General features: G+C 39.0%; 1 protein-coding gene across 1 annotated transcript in view; it reads left to right on the top strand.

Annotated features, from left to right (window-relative positions):
• The window catches only part of STXBP6 (syntaxin binding protein 6), a 281376-nt gene that overhangs the window by 81873 nt on the left and 181118 nt on the right, over positions 1-18385 (top strand). The window contains exon 2 of the mRNA XM_037834711.1: positions 3893-4081. Coding sequence (XP_037690639.1) covers positions 3928-4081 — 154 coding nt within the window. The 5' untranslated portion in view covers positions 3893-3927. The remainder of the gene's footprint in view (positions 1-3892; positions 4082-18385) is intronic.

Here is an 18385-nt window from a genome sequence, read left to right as displayed (position 1 = left end):
ATACTCAAGGCCTTTTGGCTACAACTCCCTGGAAGCAGCTGCACAATAATGAATGCCCTGCTAATGAAAGTTTTTAATTTGCTGGAGTCCTTACCACTCCTCTTTTTCTCCTGACCTCAGAGGCCAAGCATCAGTTCCACCACTAGAAACTAAAAAGTTGTTAGTGTTGGAATGCAAAACATCTGAATGGCTATACCACTTCTACTCATGTACTTCATTTTCTGTTTCTGAGGTCATTTGACTTGTGACTCCTACCCTAAAGGGTAATCTTGTCTCCTGGTTACTTGGGGGTTGAGGTGTCATCTCACTGTAGTAGACTTGAGGTAACAGAAGTTGGATATAGGTTAGATGGCTTAAAGTGAGAGTAGATGTAAAGGCTTGAGGAAGATCAAAACTAATGGCAATTAGTTTCTACAACTACTACTTAAGGCAGCCAGCTGCTTTGACTTGCAAATTATATGTAGGTTGGTTTCTTGCATGGAAAAGCATTGTAATTATAGTCTATAGAAGTTGTGGACCAAGAAAAGAATAAAACCCCATCATGGTGTGTAGATTATATACATTGCTGGTGGACTGATCTTGCTTACAATGAGGACCTGGCCTTGGGCTGAACATTGATAAAGCTGCTTGGTTGAATCAATGGGGGAAAAATCCTGTAATTCTCTGCCTGTATTCTCTCCTAAAATGATTCTTTCTTTCCATTGCCTTTGTAGTCCACAGTTTACCTCCTCTTTAGGCTAATAGCTTTTAAATTAGGTGGCAGAGTAGTTGCATGAGACCAGCTAGGGTGTTGTTTAAAATACAGATTTCAAGATTCCGATTTGGTGTATTTGAAGGAGGGAACTAGGAGTCTGTATTTTTGAAACTTCTCTGTGTTGAAATCAGATATTCAACCTGGTTTGGAGACACTTACAGATGATTGCCTCAAAGCTACAGTGATTTCCCTTTACCTCCTAATTCTCTCCATTCCAATCCACTGTACATTACCAACCCCAGAGTGGTATTAAAAACATGGGCACACAACAAGCCTGAAGAAACATCATTGTCCTGAAGAAAAACTTATGATAATTTCCCATGGAATGTTTAAGTACAAGGTCTTTAGCCCAGCACACAACACTTTCCTTTTCCACATTATGGTCTCAAACTTTGCCAGACTTACCTCTCACTACTCTTCTAAAACAAACCTGCCCCCTAAATTCCAACCCCAAAGAATAGCAACTTGCTCCTATTGATAGTTTTCACCTGTATCGTCTCCCTGTCCATCCAGTGTTTTTTCTTCCAAAGAAGGAAACCTTTTTATGAAACTTGCCAATTTAAGCCTATTGACAAAATGTGATCTCTCCTTTTGGAATTCACTAATATTCTATCTGCCTCTCTCTCTCTCTCTGGTTTTTGCAATTACTTGTTTTGTGTACTTGTCTGATAATCTATTAGTGAACTTCCTGAGAACTATAGTGAAGACTATAATTTCCTCATCCTAGTAATGCTCACCAGAGCCTTTCATAGAATTAAGAGACCATTTATACATATTTAGAGCGTTTTGTTCCCATGAAAGAGAAAAGTGAGGATCTGGTAAATAAAGTTGAGTTTCACACGTAACGTCTGGTGTAGATATCCACTTTTACTCAGTTTAAGAGATTTACCCAAAGTCATATCCGTCTTAATTGTTGGAGCTAAAGTTTGAACCCAGGTTTGTTTGATTCAAAACCTGTGCTCAGTGAAGTTGCTAGTTTTATCTTTCCCCCTTTTCTGATTCTGGCCACTGAATATGATTTAAAAAAAAACAACAAAAGATCATTCCCATTTCTTACCAGTTTCCAAAAGAACTGGATTTCCTAAGAGCTTGGTAAAGCATGTATGCTCCTTTTCTCATCTTTTTTTTTTTTTTTTTCCTGACAGATTGCAAAGAATGAAGTGATAGCTTTCTATTTCTTTTAACTACAGGTTAGAAAAATGTGAATTTGAGATGGAAAGGCAAAAGCTGCAGCCACAGAGAGAAAGTGTGTTGTCAGAGAATGCCTAATGAGTTTGGAAATATGGCTTTCTTTCCACATTGCTTACGGAATATGGGCTTTCTTTTTTTACATGTCCTGAAACGGTGAAAGGTGAGAGGACTTGGGACTACTAAAGGAGTGTGTATTCCTCTCTCTCTCTAAAATTTCCCTGATAAATTGCAGCAGCCGGCCTAAGGGTAAATGATGGTGGGGAAAATTCTGTTTGCTAGCTTCTAGGAAATCACAGACTATCAGGTGCCCTTACACTGCTGTCATTTTGTTCTCAGCCAACATGAAAAACTAGGTGACAATGATAAAATTTCATCAGGGCAGAAATGCGTCTACATGTAGGATCTATAGTGTATAGATGCAGATATAAAAACCCTTTTTATTCTTTATTCTCTGTGCAACTACAGAATTAAATCTAGGAGAAATGTCTTTAACCTGAGGGAAGTTCTTTTTTTTTTTCCCCCATAATACAACTCTTTCCTACTATCTGTGTTGGTAGCATTTGTGAATCCTGCTTTGGGAAAGATGTTCTCTTGGTCTTTCATCATAAATCATCTGGATATAAGTGATAACTTTGATGTAGTCTGCAGTCAACTCCTGGAGGACAGGGATCGTGTCACAATTATTTCTTGTATCTCCAATAGTGAACATAGAGGTGGGCACATAATACCTGTTTGTTAACTAATTGGCTCAATTTTACACCAAGTTGGTCAATTCTTTGAGTTGCTGTTACCGTATATAGCTGTGCCATTGTTCTATATGCAGGGTCTCTGAAAACCCCATACAACCTTCATGACACAGGCCTTCTCTTCACCTCTAGTTCTGATTTTTTTATTGGAAACAAATACTGGCTAATGATTAGGACGTAGACTATTTATGACTCAGATGATGGTATACAATTTATTCAATTTGCTAGTGAGCTTCTTCAATGATAGGGTTAAAATTCAGATTGACGTTGAATATAGTAGACACACATAAGCAGAATTCAGACCATTAGGAAAGTAGAACTTTTGGAAAGCTAAATATAACACAGGGACTGTGTATGTGTAAGTTTGGGATGGGGGGAAAGGGAGCTCGTGAGTCAGCAACCTACTGCTTTATTTTCTTAATTATTGGGCACACACTGCAAGTTAACCATGGCACATAACATGTGGGAACTGCTGGGTAACATTTCCAAAATACTTAGCATTAGTCATATACTTTTTTAGAATTCTGTGTCCACTTTGGCTGAAGGAAAAATGTGGAAAATTTGGCATGAGTCCAGAGCACAGCAATTGGATGCAGAGGAGCACTGGAAAATAGGACCCATTGAAAGAGGCTAACAAATAAGGATTAATTACTTAGTTTGATCAAAGCCAGCTGAATGGCAATTAAATTAATGGTGTTTTGTTGGCATGTGCAATATTATGTAGAAGATGATATGATTATTTCCACTATGAATAGAATTAAGGAAATGGACTTAACTTAGAGTTAAAGGAAATTTTGAAGGGCCACAAAGAACTTCTTGACTTTAAGGATTGTTGGACAGTGGAAAGCTTTCTCAACTGGAAGTGGGATTTCATGTTCCTTGCATCAGGTGGGCACGGCTTGCCAGTTTCTGTTAGGTACAGTTGGGCTAGAGATTGACAGACTTTCTGGATTCCATCTCCTGTTGCTCATCTTGCGTTGTGTCTGACATTTTCAGGAAGTAAATTAGTATTCCTTTTTATTTGTAATTTTTCATAATTATTACAAATATGAAGATCTTGTTTTTAATGCTCCTATAAGATATTTCAAGCAAGTAGGTTAAACTGCAAATTGAAAGTTACTTCAGATGCAAATCAACTTGCTGCACATTCCTATATGAGATCATCATCAATTCCAACTTTCCTTTTCTTTTCCTTCTTTAGAAAACTCACTGCGGGCCCTCCTGACTTGTTCTACAATGAGTGCCAAATCTGCCATCAGCAAGGAAATTTTTGCACCTCTTGATGAAAGGATGCTGGGAGCTGTCCAAGTCAAGAGGAGGACAAAGAAAAAGATTCCTTTCCTAGCAACTGGGGGTCAAGGCGAATATTTAACTTATATCTGCCTGTCAGGTAATGAAAAACAGATATTAATGTTATTTAAGCAATTTATATTTTAAAACAGTTCATTCTAAGGTATCCCAGGAGGGTTATATGCCCAGATTTCACAGATGTCTGCTCTTCCAATCCTGTCTCTGTGATCTCCCTTTGATCCTTTATACTCGTGGCACCTTTACTTTTGAGGTCGCCTTGTACTGGACGGGTGGTGATGTTCGATTTTAATGTTTTGTTCAATTCATTAAGAGCTTCTGTAAAGGGATTGGCAGACACATTGGGATAGTATTGGCTTGTCTGTACTTTCCTAGACTAGGACATTGACAGAGAGCTGGGTATCCTCTGGGATTTTTGTTTTAGAACAATTTCTGGTATTTGGATAATTGTTATTACTAGCAGCCTAAGTTACAATGAGTTTCTTTTTCTTTACTGTTGCCAATAATCATAATAATCCTGTTTAAAGAGAAATATTGGCACCTATGGGATGTGAGAAAGCAGGTTCAGCTCACAAATCACTGCTTTGCCTGACATAGTGCCTTGTCAGGAAGAGGCATCTGTTTTATTAAGCTTCACATTTTGTCAGATTATTTTTTTTCCTCTTTCTGTTTATGATTTTAAGAGATCTGTGGGATTTACAGTAGATTCATACTAAGTCTTTTGAGATAAAATTTGGATAATTTTCCGTGGAGTTATGAGTGATGCTAATCTGAACACCTGGGGCATTTGTACTATTTCTGATAATACTTCTTGTAATGAGGCAGTGGAAGAATTAAGTTTACCTTAGTTCATCTTTTTTAAGTTTTTTTAAATTTGGAAATAAAACTTTATTTTTATTTTTTGGTTCCACCTTTAACATATATATGTGTGTGTGTATATACACACACACACACACAGACACATACATATGTATATAAAGTCTCTGGTCATTTAACTCTATCAGAATTTATTTCGTGGTGGAGGTAGGTTTTTCCAGAAAAAAACATGTGAAGATAATAATAAGACTATAAGACTATTTTAGTTTGAAGTGAAATGAGGGGATAACCCTTTACTAAGTATATCTTTCCAACGGTTAGAAGAAAGGTTTTATTTAAATAAGAATGAGTGTGAGAGAATTGACCTTGAAATAGTGGTTCTCTCTTTTAATCCCAAATAAAGATTAGGTCTGTAAAATGAGGCGGTTGTTAGAGGATATTTGCATTCCTTTAGTGTGCTAGGCAGTGCTGACCTGGCATATAATTGGTGCTCAATTAATATCTAATGGCTAAGTGAAAGAAAAAAGTAGGCTTTCTTAATAACTTCCTAGTATTTTGTTAATGAGATTCAGATCTTAGAAGTATTTTCATTTTCTTATTCTAAAATTTAGATTCTAGAACTTTTACTTACACTAGTAATGAATAGAATGCATGAAAATAAATTCTGTTTTGTGTTTGGGCTGAACTGAACATGGGCTTAGCAAGAATACACAGTGGTTGCAATTTCATTGATCTCTATTCTCAATGGATTTCACTGAGATTCTTGTAGAGGAATTAGTTAAAGGAAAGATGTATGATCCAGAAGCTGCTTGGGTTTTGCCTAGTACCTACATATAACTGAAAAAAAGAGGGCAGTTTTGTTTGCATTTTAGGCTTATGCTATTGTGCTTCTATTTTTTGATCATGGAGTCTGCAAGAGTAATATGAGGACTCACTCTAACAACCTAATCTCAGTGAAATAGCATAACCATTCTATGACCATTGTCATAGAATATAGTGACTTGGGATTTATTGGATAACTGCCATTTCCTTTACAAATTACTAGGACCTTCAGGTTTAAAGTCTGAAACTATGAGACTTGCTTTTATGTTGCATTCTGATGAAGGAAAATCTTTTTTCTGAAAATCTTCACACTTTTTGTGGTTTTGAATTTTGAGAAGATAGGTGGATAAAGTAGATCTGATATTTAAGCAGATAGTATAATGGAAATTGGACAGCAGAAGGCCAGGCAACTTGGACACCCAAGTTTTTCTCAGTTTGATTTTTCTTATAATTGAGAGAGAAGCAGCCACTACTGCTCTTCCAACCTGTGTGAAGTTTAGAAGCATATTGGTCACATGCCTGATAAGGTAATGTTTTAATTAGTTAATTAATTGATTGATTAATCTGTCAAATATATATTAAATACCCTCTGTGCTGAGCACTCTAGGTGCTGGGGTTTCCCTTATGAGAAAAACTTCACTCACAGTGTTTACCTAGTTTGGTGGAGAAGGGCTAGTAGAGTAATGAGTTACTGACTAAACTAAACTTGCTTATAAACTAGGGAAAGGGGAAAAAGAAAAAGTACTGTGATGTTAAAGCATTTCTGAAGACAGTTTGGCCTACTTGGGAGAGCCAAAGATCTGAGAGATAAGTAGGGCTGCTAGATTTAAAGAAAAGGTTGTGTGGGTGCAGAGGGCATTCCAGGCAGAGGGAATAGCAGCTTCATTAAAAGGTTGAGCTGGATTTTGAGTTTCCTTTTTCTCCTAACCTCCTGCTATTAGTGTGAACTTCCCATGCTTTCTGGGAAGCCAGAAACTTGTGGACTCGTTGATAAAAACCAACTATCCAGTTTGAACAGGCAAAGTAAATTAGGGCCATGTCTGCCAATAACTTTTAATCACTCTTCAAACAACAACATAGTTATTTTTTTAAAAGGAGAAACTGTGCCATTAAAAGCATGCCAAAATATGCCTGGGTGTTTTATATATCCAATGTCTTTAGTTGATAATGTATCTTTGTGTGAATTTTTCCCCTAGTGGTCTGGTAGAATTTATAAACTGTGAGGCAGAGTCTTTGAACATGAGACTTATTATTTTCAGAGTGGGTTATATACCCTCTGGAGTTAGCAAAAAAGAGTACTCTAGGGAGGGACATAAAATGATCTTTCTTGGGTTATTTAGTTATAATCTGTAAGGAGAGAATTAATCTCTTGTGGTTTTAGGAGAGAATTTGAGTGTTTCTCATTGTACTTCCTCATTGTCTTCTTGAACGGGTTGCAAGTGCTTGGATACTGAGATGCCTCTGTGATTAACATTCTTTAAACATTGGTTTCTGCTTCCTCTTCTCAACATTGACTAAAAAAAAACCCTGACAATACCAAATGTTGACAAGCATGTGGAGCATGCAGTTTCTTATAAAGTCAAGCATGCATTTATGTTACCTAACAGCAGTTACCCAAGAGAAATGAAAATATAGGTTCATGTAAAGACTTGTACTCAAATCTTTATAATAGTCATATTCATAATAATGAAAAACAACTCAATGTCCATCTGCATGTGACTGAATAAAAAAATTCTTTTATATCTATGCCATGGAATACTACTCTACAATAAAAAGGATTGGACTATCGATTCATGCAGCCATGTGGATGAATCTCAAAAGCCTTATGTTGAGTGAAAAAAGGCAAACAGAGAAGACTGCAAACTATGATTCTATTAACATAAACTTCTAGAACAGGCAAAATTAAGCCATAGTGGTAAAAAGTTCATCAGTGGCTGACAGGAGATGGGGTAATAGAATTAATTGCAAAGGGGCATGAGGGAACTTTTTGCAATGGTGGAAGTGTTCTGTATGCTGATTGTGGTGGTGGTGGTTGCCCAGCTACATACATTTGTCACAGCTTATCAAACTGCACACTTTAAATGGACACATTTTATTATATGTAAACACATCTCAATAAAGTTGATTAAAAAAAGTCTTACAGAGTCACTGGAGTAATCACTGTAAGAATTTATTAATTTTTCATCTCAGTCTACCCTGTTGTAAGTTGGTGGAAATTAGACCTCTTCTTTATAATTATGAGGAATTATCCCAGATGACCTTTTTGAACTCTCATGCAGAAGCAGCTGTGTATCACGAAAGCCTGTGCTTGCACATATATGGTCTCTTTGTATGCAAAATCTTTATTTTGTGCTAGCTTTTAAGTCTTGTTATTGCACGTGGAGAAGGTTGCTCAGACTGGAGTCTATGTGTTGGAAATGGCGGAGTCGTCAGTCTCCCTAATCTCTGTGACCCCAGTGCCTGTTCTCGTACTGCCATAACTCCTCATTTCTTCTGCACTGGGCTATGAGGGTGTGGTATAGAGAGGGCCACATTTTAAGGAACAAATTTCCTTCCAACTCTTCAAAAACTGGTCAAACAGAGCCATGAACAGTTTTGACCTACACTGTGTCTTGCTTTCACATTTCTGCAGTAATTGATTATTAGACTTTCCTACATTTGGAATTTATTTCAGGGTGAGCTTATCTCTTTCTTATAGAGAGTTGGTATGTAAACCCAGCCATAAAGCTTTAAGTATCTCTGGAAGACAATGTACTAAAAACAGAAAGTTATTTCTAGTGCTTTGGTTTTATGATTCTTCCTGCATCCTTTTTTATTTTATAAAAGATGCAGTATCATCTGTTATATTTGTAGAATTTTGGCTTTTCAGTGATATGTGCACAGACACATTTGACTAAAACATTGGCAACAAAAATAATCCTTGGTTGCATGGACTTAAAAGAAGAGAATTTTCTTCTGAAATGTTTCCTGGCCCAGTAGATTTGGCCACCAGGTGTCATTTATAAATGACCTTCCAAGTAGCACTGCAATGTGCTCGTCACATGCTTCAGTGCTCGGGATGGTCAGGAAGGCATCAGCAGCAGTTTGATTAGTAATCGATACTAACAGTACTAGGCGGGCATGGTTCTATAGCTTTTACGTGTAGTAACTCATTTGATCCTTACAACAGTTATGAAGTAGATCATAGAATTGTCCTCATTTTACAGATGAGGGACCAGCATATGGAGGTGTCACTGACTCGTTATCAGCAAAGTGGAGATGTGCACATGTATGTGTTCCAGTACTAAAACCAGATGGAAACAAGGGAAAACTCTTACCAGAGGCTCATGCCAAAACACTTCACTCAGCCACTGTGCTCTGCTCTCTTTCGTAGGCCCAGAAGCTGTGTGAGACGGCTTCCCAAACCAAGCACGTCTTTTGGGAGATGATCACAGCTTTAGTCATGACCATGTCTTGGTATCACTCTGAGTCCCAAAAGGTTTAAACGTTGGTTGGTTGGGGCTGAATATTGATAATACTACACACCATTAACTGGGCTGTTAAGAAAACCACATATTAGAATGCCAGTGGTAGGGGATGTATTTGACTCTCAGAGAAAAAGCTAATTTTAAAGCTCCAGGAAATTTCTGAGAGGCTCCTGACAGGGATATTGCCACTTATGAAATTGCTTTGTTCAACTGTTTAATAGAAGCTTTGCAAATTCTTTAGCATTTCCTTGATGTTTCACAATCTCATCTTGTAAAAACTGGTAGTAATATTTGCCTTTGCTAAAGTCTTATGATTAGAAGAGTCTCAATCATAGATAACTAAGCATTTATCAGCCATTATCTCATTAATACAACAGCCCTGAAATATGGCTGCTATTGTTACTTCTACCATACAGATAAAATAGCTGAGCTTAATAGGGCTAAAAATGTTGGTGGGGCCTGGGACTCATACCTGGGTCCATCTGGCTCCCAAGTATGTACATTTTTTTCCCCCTTCAGGACATGTCCGGGTTCAAAGAACAGAATTCTCCTTTCCTTAAAAACATGACAACATTCCTTGGGCAGAGCACTCTAATTTATCTCTGGCAACTTAGAGAATGTGCTGTCGGCCACTTAAGGTTTTCTAGTGGTTTAGCACGTCAACAGAGTTTTCTTTTTCCATTCTCTCATGTATGTGTTCCAATACTAAAACCAGATGGAAACAAGGGAAAACTCTTACCAGAGGCCCGTGCCAAAACATTTCACTTAAAAATGAAACTCCATCTGTGTACTCTCCCACCATCCAGCCCACTATTAAGAACAGGAGTTTCAGAGCTTGACTCTCTTATGTTCATTTTGATTAGTTTTGACTGCTTACAAAGGTAGAGCAAGTGATGGTTAGGGAAATTGAAAACTGGGGCAACTTTCCTTCCAGATCATGACTGGTGAGACACTGTATCTGGCACATCCCCAAAACAGCAAACCAGAAAACATGGTTTTAATACCTGCAGTTGCAGATGCATTCGTTATTTTGGGTGATTTTTGAAGTTACTGCTTTTAGACGTTAGTGCCTTTCGCTGTTGTGTCAAGTTCAACATCGTCAGGGCTTTTCATTTGTCAGTTAAGTTGTAGTTACATGCACTTTGCCAGAAGTCCCTTTTCCTTCCTGTGTTCCTTCACCCAGCTGGAGCAAAATGCTGGCTATACTAGTGCTGTCATATCTTTGAGCCTCAGTTTTCTTATCTATAAAATGGGAATAATATCTCTATCCCAAGGGTATTTTTCAGGTTTGCTGAACTATATGTATGTGTGTATAATAACTGATGCATGGAAGGTACTCCACTTTATTAGCAGTATTAGTATCTTGACATTAAATAGGGACACCCTCTGGTTCTTACCATACAAAGGTAATTTATCTGCAGTTTTTAAAAAATCACGTTAATGTTTGTCTATGACAGACATCCGTGACCCATGTCATGTGAGGCAAAAATCACACAGTGGCCCAGATTTGGCCTTGGGGGTTTCCTACCTCTCTTTCCTCATTTCTATCCCTTTCTCTCTCACATTTGCTGCCTCCTCCCCTTTGTTTCCTACCCCAGCCAGGTCTCTCAAGTTCATTCTGACCCCCAGTTTCTAAATTAGGCTTTTCTTGGTTCTTTATCTTCCAGAATTATTTTTACCCTCCAAACCAGAATACTAGGAAGCATCACACTGCTGTTCTATTTCAGAAAGTTTGAAAACCTCCACTCTGCTCTCGTGTGTATTTGCACATTGTTGGCACTGGGTGTATCGGGCCCTGAAGTCCCTTGTGTTCAGGCCTCTTTACCCAACTTCTTGGGAGTTAAAACTGGCCTAGAAGATCGAGTTCCTCTTCCTGAAATGGGAGATGTTGTTTTCCTACACCTGTCTTCACGGGATCAAAAGAAAAATTAAAACAAAACAAAACAAAACCATTCTCTGGGGTGAACCACATGCACTGTTAAGCAAATAACACAAGTGGGAGAGGCTGGTGCAGACGCCTGTGGACCCAGCGTTTCAGCCCAGATCATGTTCTTGTTTCCCCAACTCCTTTTCCTGTGACCCTTCGTTTAAAATGTGAAAGAGAAGGGGGGTGGGAGTGGGGAGATCAAAGGAAGCAGAGGCCAGAGAAGAAGTGAGGGGAGCATAAAGAGTGACATTTCCATCCCGGTTATGGTCATGCTAAACCACGTGATGAACCTTCCAGAGAAACGGCAAATAACCACAAGGACCATGAGGGTGCCAGTTGTCCCGTACTATAAAGAATAGATGACCAGTTAACTTTGCCCTGAACACCTTTCTCCTCTGGCCTCTCCGTCATCTCCAGTAACTGCACTTCAGTATCGCTAGTTTTTCATTTTGTTGGCTTGTTCTCTGTTTACTCCCCAAACTGCCAGCCCCACAGCTGAATCGTGGACACCTCTCTGCCCCCAGTGCCCTGACCCACAGTCCGGAGGTAGAATGAATGAAGGGTCTGGGGGTGAAGGGTAGGAATCAGGCAAACTCCAGCTCCTGAGTCCTGTGGTAGCTGAGACTGCTAGGGCTTGGGGCTCACCCTCTGGTCTTTGAACTCCAGGCTGTGGGCACACACATTCACTCTGGGTTACCAGCAGGTGCTTGGCTTGACTTTTTTTTTTTTTTTTTTTAAACTTGCTGTTATTCACACTAAGATGCTGCTGGGTGGTCTTTTAATTCCCTTGGAATTCATCAGGTAACTGAGCAGGAATTTTTATTCTGCCTAATGGCCTAGTTACCAGGAAGAAAATGCAGATTTCTATGATTTATTCAGACTTCTAGAATCACCCAAAATGAGCAATTTATGAATGCTTCCATTGTGACCTACAGGGGAAATTGTTATCTCAAATTTTTGAAATACCCAAGTGTTTCTTCTGAAGAAAGAGTTCATATTATGGAGGAGTAAATGATTGTTTAATGGGCATTGAATGTATCAAAGCTTTCCCCAAATGCTCTTTTCTCGCAGTAATGGTTTCAGTTTTATATTCCTGTAAAGAAAGCTTTCAAAGGAAAAATGGAACTCCATTTTTGATTTTTAGTTTTAACCTTTCTGGGGATAATCACACTCCTGCCCCACCCCACCCCCAACACAAAATATTTTTCATCCACTTTATGTTGGCCCCATGTGGTGTAGGTGGAGACCTAATTCCAGGCTGCATTTTGCTGTTTACGTCAGATTAACAAAGTGCACTGTGCTAAGAAGCCTCCAGGGGCTTGGCAAGTATATTTCACATGGCAAGAATATCCTGGACTTGATTCCTTGAGATCCAAGTTTCCATTTTTCACAAAAGAAAGTAGTGGGATTGAGAACTGCCCTACTTGACTTGGAGCTAATGTGAATAAGCGGCAGTGACGTGGGTTTCTCTCTGGTCGTAATCCTTTGCGTCTTGTGGATAGATAAGAGTCAACTGTGTTTTTGGATCCATGAATCATTAAGTACATCTCTCTCTATAAATGTGTTCATAATCTTTATCAACAAAGAAAAAGGCAAAATAAAACCAAGGAGAAAACCATGCAAACATTGTGATTTTGGCTTTTCAGGCTTAATTTTTTTCAAACACCCCTCCCCTTTGATAATATACTAGGTACCATTTTGTCCTTTTTTTTCCATTTAACATGGTAACAAGAATTTTAATTTATTATCCAGTCTTCATGAAGATAATTTTAATGGCTTCTTGAGTAACAGAGTATTTAACCATTCGTTTACTACTGAATATTTCTTGTTTTTTTTTTTTTCAGCTTTTCACAGTGAGAAATAGTGAACCTGATTTTTGTTTTTGTTTTTATACCCATTTTACAGATGAGGAAACTGAGGAATACTGATAAGTTAGAGGAAATATCCATGCAGCTAGTGAGTGGTAGACTGGAGCTGGGACCTCAGTCCTCTGGACTCTGCTCTATGCTCTGACATGGACCAAAATGAGCCTATTTCAAAACCCAAGATTGCCAGAACTCCATAAAAGCACGAGGTCCTGTTGCACTTTGTGTGCCTAACAGCTGCTTAAAAGTCTCCACTGCATTTAACATTGTTCTATGCCAAGTTCTCCTTGAGGTACATTTGACAATGATTCCCTTTAGCATTATGACATTATTTGGTTTCCCTGTACATCTGCACGTGTGTGTAAGTGTGGTGTGTGTGTGCACGTGTGTGTTTGTAGAGAAAGAAGGGAAGAAGGGGTATGTCTTCCCTAGAGTCAACCCTTACATTGCTCAAAAGCCGTAGATCTTTACCTCATTGTTTTTGTTGGTTCAATTATGAATTCCTTAGATGTCTTCTGTTATATTGTTGTTAGGTAAGCGATGGGGGAAGTGGTAAATGTCAGTGAAACATATTCATGCCTATTTTTCTAGGTCAGTGCATTTAATTAATGATTCACATAGACATTCTGTCAGATCCAGCATTTGAACTCACTGAGCAAACAGGGTGAGGGAAATTAACTTTTTAGGATTTTTTTAAGAACGCTAGGTTTTTATATCTAGAGGAACCCTCATTTTCAAATCCAGTGCCAATGTTTATGTGAAAAATGAGGCCCGTTGGATGGCTTGCCCAGCATCACAGAATTACCATGGTTAGGCAAAAGAAGAAGAAAAAATGTGTTCTGATCTTCTTGCACATTTGAAATTTGATCTTGGGAGCAACTCTAGGTACAGTAGAATTGGATGAGGAAGAGATGGGATTAGCAGCTAAAATGAATTTGTGGCCTCATCTCCGTGCCATTCTTTTTCAGATTGTTAGGCAGGAGCTATTTGTACCATTTACTCCTGGGAAGAGCCTGTGGGCTGCCAGTCAAGAAAGTAGCTCTCTCTCTGTTAGGGTTTGTAAGAAATTGGGCGTGGGTTCAGCTGAAAAGGCCAACTGTGCAGCCCTATCCCACTCCTCTGTCACTACCTCTTGGGCTTGGAACCCATAAAATGCAGAGTGTCTCCTGGCTGGAGTCCTAGGGGTTGGAGGCCTTGCTACAGTGATTATAACTTCTGGCCACTGGTGTGTGAACTATATTCTACTGCTGTCAAAATATCTAGCCTTTAGAAGTAGTTGCCCGAAGTATCGTCAGCATGTCACTGCCATTTGGAATCAACCTCAGCCCCCACTCCCTACCCCAACTGCCAATGATTCCATGGCTTTATGGAAGGTAAAGAGCCAGCTATTAGTACTGGGTGTTCCAAGTCACGCGATGGGCCTGTCTCAGTACTTAGCACTTAGTATTTGCAAATGATGTCTCTCCTCCTTTTGGAACCTGAAATCTGGCTGAGACAACTATTTGTTTCCATTCTAACATTAGGTTTGATTTGGACTGGTTGTAAACATGTGACTTTGCTTTTAGTACACCATCATCAGGTCAGGTCTGGTTTATTTAGTTCTGAAACTTCTTGGCCTTTTGTACTGATTAAAAAAAAAAAAAAGGGAAACCTGCATTTCCTTTCTGTACCTGATGTTTATTGATTCATTCAGGGGAACCTTGTTCTCTGCTGATAAAGCAAAGTCCTGAGTTCCTGTATGAGTGATTCTCTTTGAGCTAGTGCCTTTTCTTTGTGTACGTTTTGATTTCTCTTTGTCAGTTGTTATACTTTATTTGTAAGAGCCATAGGGACCATTTACTTATAGCACTGTAGTGACAGCCTTCTTTGGGAAAGATATTTTTTGAACATAAATTCAGATATTAGGTCTCCAAAAGACATCTAGATATACCCTGTCTTACATAAAGGTAAGCATAAGTTGCAACACCCTTTTTTTCCATGGGATTTGGAAGTTTTGTTTCAGAAGTAACGTAGCTCTGAGTTTGAATTTGATTTTCCATAAGTATTTTACCCTCCATTTCTCCTTTCTATATTGCTCCTCACTTCCGGTGTCTTGGTCACCCACCATCAGGCACTAATGCCCGTTGCTTCCAAAAGCCACCCTTACAACCCATCGTGGTTGTCCACCTTCCCCTCCAAGTGCTACGACTCCGAAATCACCCTTTCTACCCCCGCCTCCTCCACCACTAAAAACACAACTCCTCACAGGGACTGATCTGAGAAGTTAATGAAGAAACATAATTTACAAAAATCTTTAAAGACTGATCTGTAATTTGAACACCTTCTCGGAGGGCATTTGTGTTTGCAGAAAGTGGCAATCCCTTTAAAACTAGTGGCGGTGGTGGTGGTAGTGGTGGTGGTTGTGGCATTCTGGATAGTGGGAACACTGAGAGCATTTAGTGAGCAACCATTATTACCCATTTTTTATACCTTTTAAGATAATTATATCTGGGGTTGATACCCACACTGTGATAAACATCTGGACTTCCTGTTTTGATAATTATTCCACAGTATTTATCTTATTTCCTTATGTATCTGCAGGAAGCCTTTGTTTGTTTAGTGTTGATACTTAAAGACTCTTGCTTGGAACCTTTTTGTATAGTGATGGATTTTACCTTGAATTGTAGAGGACAGCCTGTTAAATGCACTTTGATTTCATTTAATTTGCTTCTGTGGTACTGGGTTTTTAACAGAGAATATTACAGAAAAAAATGCAGCTTGGTACTAAGGAGGCTTGCATCACTCATTTTCATAAAGTGACTTACTAACCAAGGGCACTTGAGATTATAAATGCCTCCTTCAGCTTCAAAATATGTTTTTGTGTGTGTTTTTAAGTCACTGTTAGGCAGCCTTTCAAAATTTTCTGGCTTTAAGACTATGATATGATGGGAATCTTATTGCCAGGACTTTTCTACATAATATTTCAAACTCACTTCCTTCCAAAATCTAATTTTATTTTGAGCTACAGTACAACTCTATAAAATGTTGAGGTCAGAGGAAGAAAGGAATCTTCTTCTTCCACATAAAATGAGCTCTTTGAGTGTGGACTGGAAATGCTTTTCAGGTCACAAGCAAGGGGATAGTGTTGCAGAAATGGGTTTAAATCATCCTGTGACTGGTTTAATTTTTGCTTAGGTGTAGGAGTAGGATGGTAGCACTAAAGCCTTTTGAGAATAGAGCACTTGGCATTATACAATGTCATTAGTGTCATAAATACTTTGGTTTGCATATTAATTAAAAATGAGATTTGGGTTGGATTGATTTACTTAGATTTATGAGTTGAATTACTCTATTTTTAGCCTAACTACCTTGAGTCTAATTAGAACTTTCATGTTTTGCCTTTATGAGACATACTCTTTGGAGAATCGTTTTCCTAAATTGCTAATGGGTCTTGATAAGTTCTTTGTGTAAACAGACAGGTCAGTTACAGCATTGGTGAGAAGTTGCGGAAACCTCTTCCGATTTGAGGCTTTATTTTGTCATGCATAGAATAGCAAATGGGGGAAACCTGTGGCCTAGTAATGGCTAATCTAGCAGGACCCCTCTCTATATAATCTGTGTTTCTTCCAGTTTTCAGGATCAAAGTCACTGATAAGAAGTAACTTTGTGTGAGAGCAAAGACTTTGTATACAGAACAAATGTGGATTTTAATCGGGCTGTACTGCTGACTGTGTAACCTGTTAACCCAGAGAGAGTCATTTGGCCTTTCTGAGCCTCAGTTGTAAATGTAAAATGGTTATTAAAAATATGTATATTGGAAGGCTATTATGAGGACTAAAATAATAATAAGAAGAAGAAGAAATACGTAAAGCTCCTTACTTAGCCCCTGAATATAATAATTGTTAATAAATGGTAGTTTCTTTGTCATCCTCATCTAACGTGCTTCTACTGGTGAAGAGAAATAAGTGTCATCAGTTGTCTGTAAAACACTGAAATAGAAAAGGGCAAGAAAGCATTCCTCGCACGGGTATCAGACTTCTAACTAGCAACCAAAGGGTTTCTTGTCCGAGGTGCTTGGCCTGCATTAGGAGCCTATTCACAAGCTTTGTCACCGCCATGTTGACTTACAAGGATAATGCTACCCATTCTGAATAGAGCAGATCAGTGGCAATACAATAGAATTTCAATGTAAAGTGAGGAGGCTGGATACTTACTATCATTAAACATGCTGGGAGGTTTTGGCCTGCTGTAACAGTGTGATTGGAGTTGGACACTATTCAAATCTCAGCTTCATCCTTCCCAGCTGTGGTCACAGAACATACCTAACCTCTGTGAACTGCATTCCTCACCTACATGATGGGGAAAATACATACCTCATGGGCTTGGGGTGTAAATCCAGTAAGGCCACCTAGGAAGAAACTCACACAGGGCCTGGCACACCATAGGCCTCAGTAAATCCTGGTTGACAGTGTGCTGAATGTGGCCCCATTCTCAAGGAGCTAACGAGCCACAGGAACATGTCCAGAGCTTAAAAAGCAATAGGTTCCTGATTGGTCTCTGGAACAATGGGTACCTCTGAGACAACATGAAACTCAGAGCTAGAGCTCAGCAGATATGAATGTCAGTATTCGTGCATATAGTAACTGTTAAAAACACAAAAGAAAACAAAAGGTGAAAAAGAGCCCAGACTTCGATTAGTGATATGAATGAAGCAGATCTGGTTAAGACTAGGGCAAACGGGGCCAAAGGGTAAAGGTTGAAACTGACTGTTTTAAAACTTCAACTTCCATGTGAGACCAAGGGAAGAGATGTCTATTTGGTGCAGGATCTATATTTTCTAAACAGTCTAACTCTACAGTCGGTTTGTTCAAACACCACAATTACATGGAACTTTGAATAGAAGTGAGATATGATAGGTTAGTATAGGTTAGAGTGAAATAGTGACACATCCCAAAGTAATTTGGGCAGAGAATAAAAAATATATTTACAAGCCCCCCCACCCCCACCCCGAAGAGCTGGGGGAAAGTGCGGAAGTGTTGGACTTCCTCACCTGGACTGATGCTGATGTTGTCACAAACATTAGGACTGGTGGTTTGATGTGCTGAGCCCTCTATCATGGGACTTGCCCTTATGAAGCTCGTTACCGCAAAGGAGAGGCTAAACTTACATATAATTGTGCCTAAGAGTTTCCCCCTGAGTACCTCTTTGTTGCTCAGATGTGGCCCTCTCTCTCTCTAACTGAGCCATCTCGACAGGTGAACTCACTGCCCTCCCCGCTACATGGGACCCGACTCCCAGGGGTGTAAATCTCCCTGGCAATGCAGGATATGACTCCTGGGGATGAATCTGGACCCGGCATCGTGGGATTAAGAATATCTTCTTGACCAAAAGGGGGATACAAAATGAGACGAAATAGTTTCAGTGGCTGAGAGATTTCAATTGGAATCGAGAGGTCACTCTGGTGGACATTCTTATGCACTATATAGATAACACCTCTTAGGTTTTAATGT

This window comes from Choloepus didactylus, chromosome 4 (genome assembly GCF_015220235.1).
Source record: "Choloepus didactylus isolate mChoDid1 chromosome 4, mChoDid1.pri, whole genome shotgun sequence".
Lineage (NCBI taxonomy): Eukaryota > Metazoa > Chordata > Mammalia > Pilosa > Megalonychidae > Choloepus > Choloepus didactylus.
This window is presented reverse-complemented; position numbering and strand designations above follow the sequence as displayed.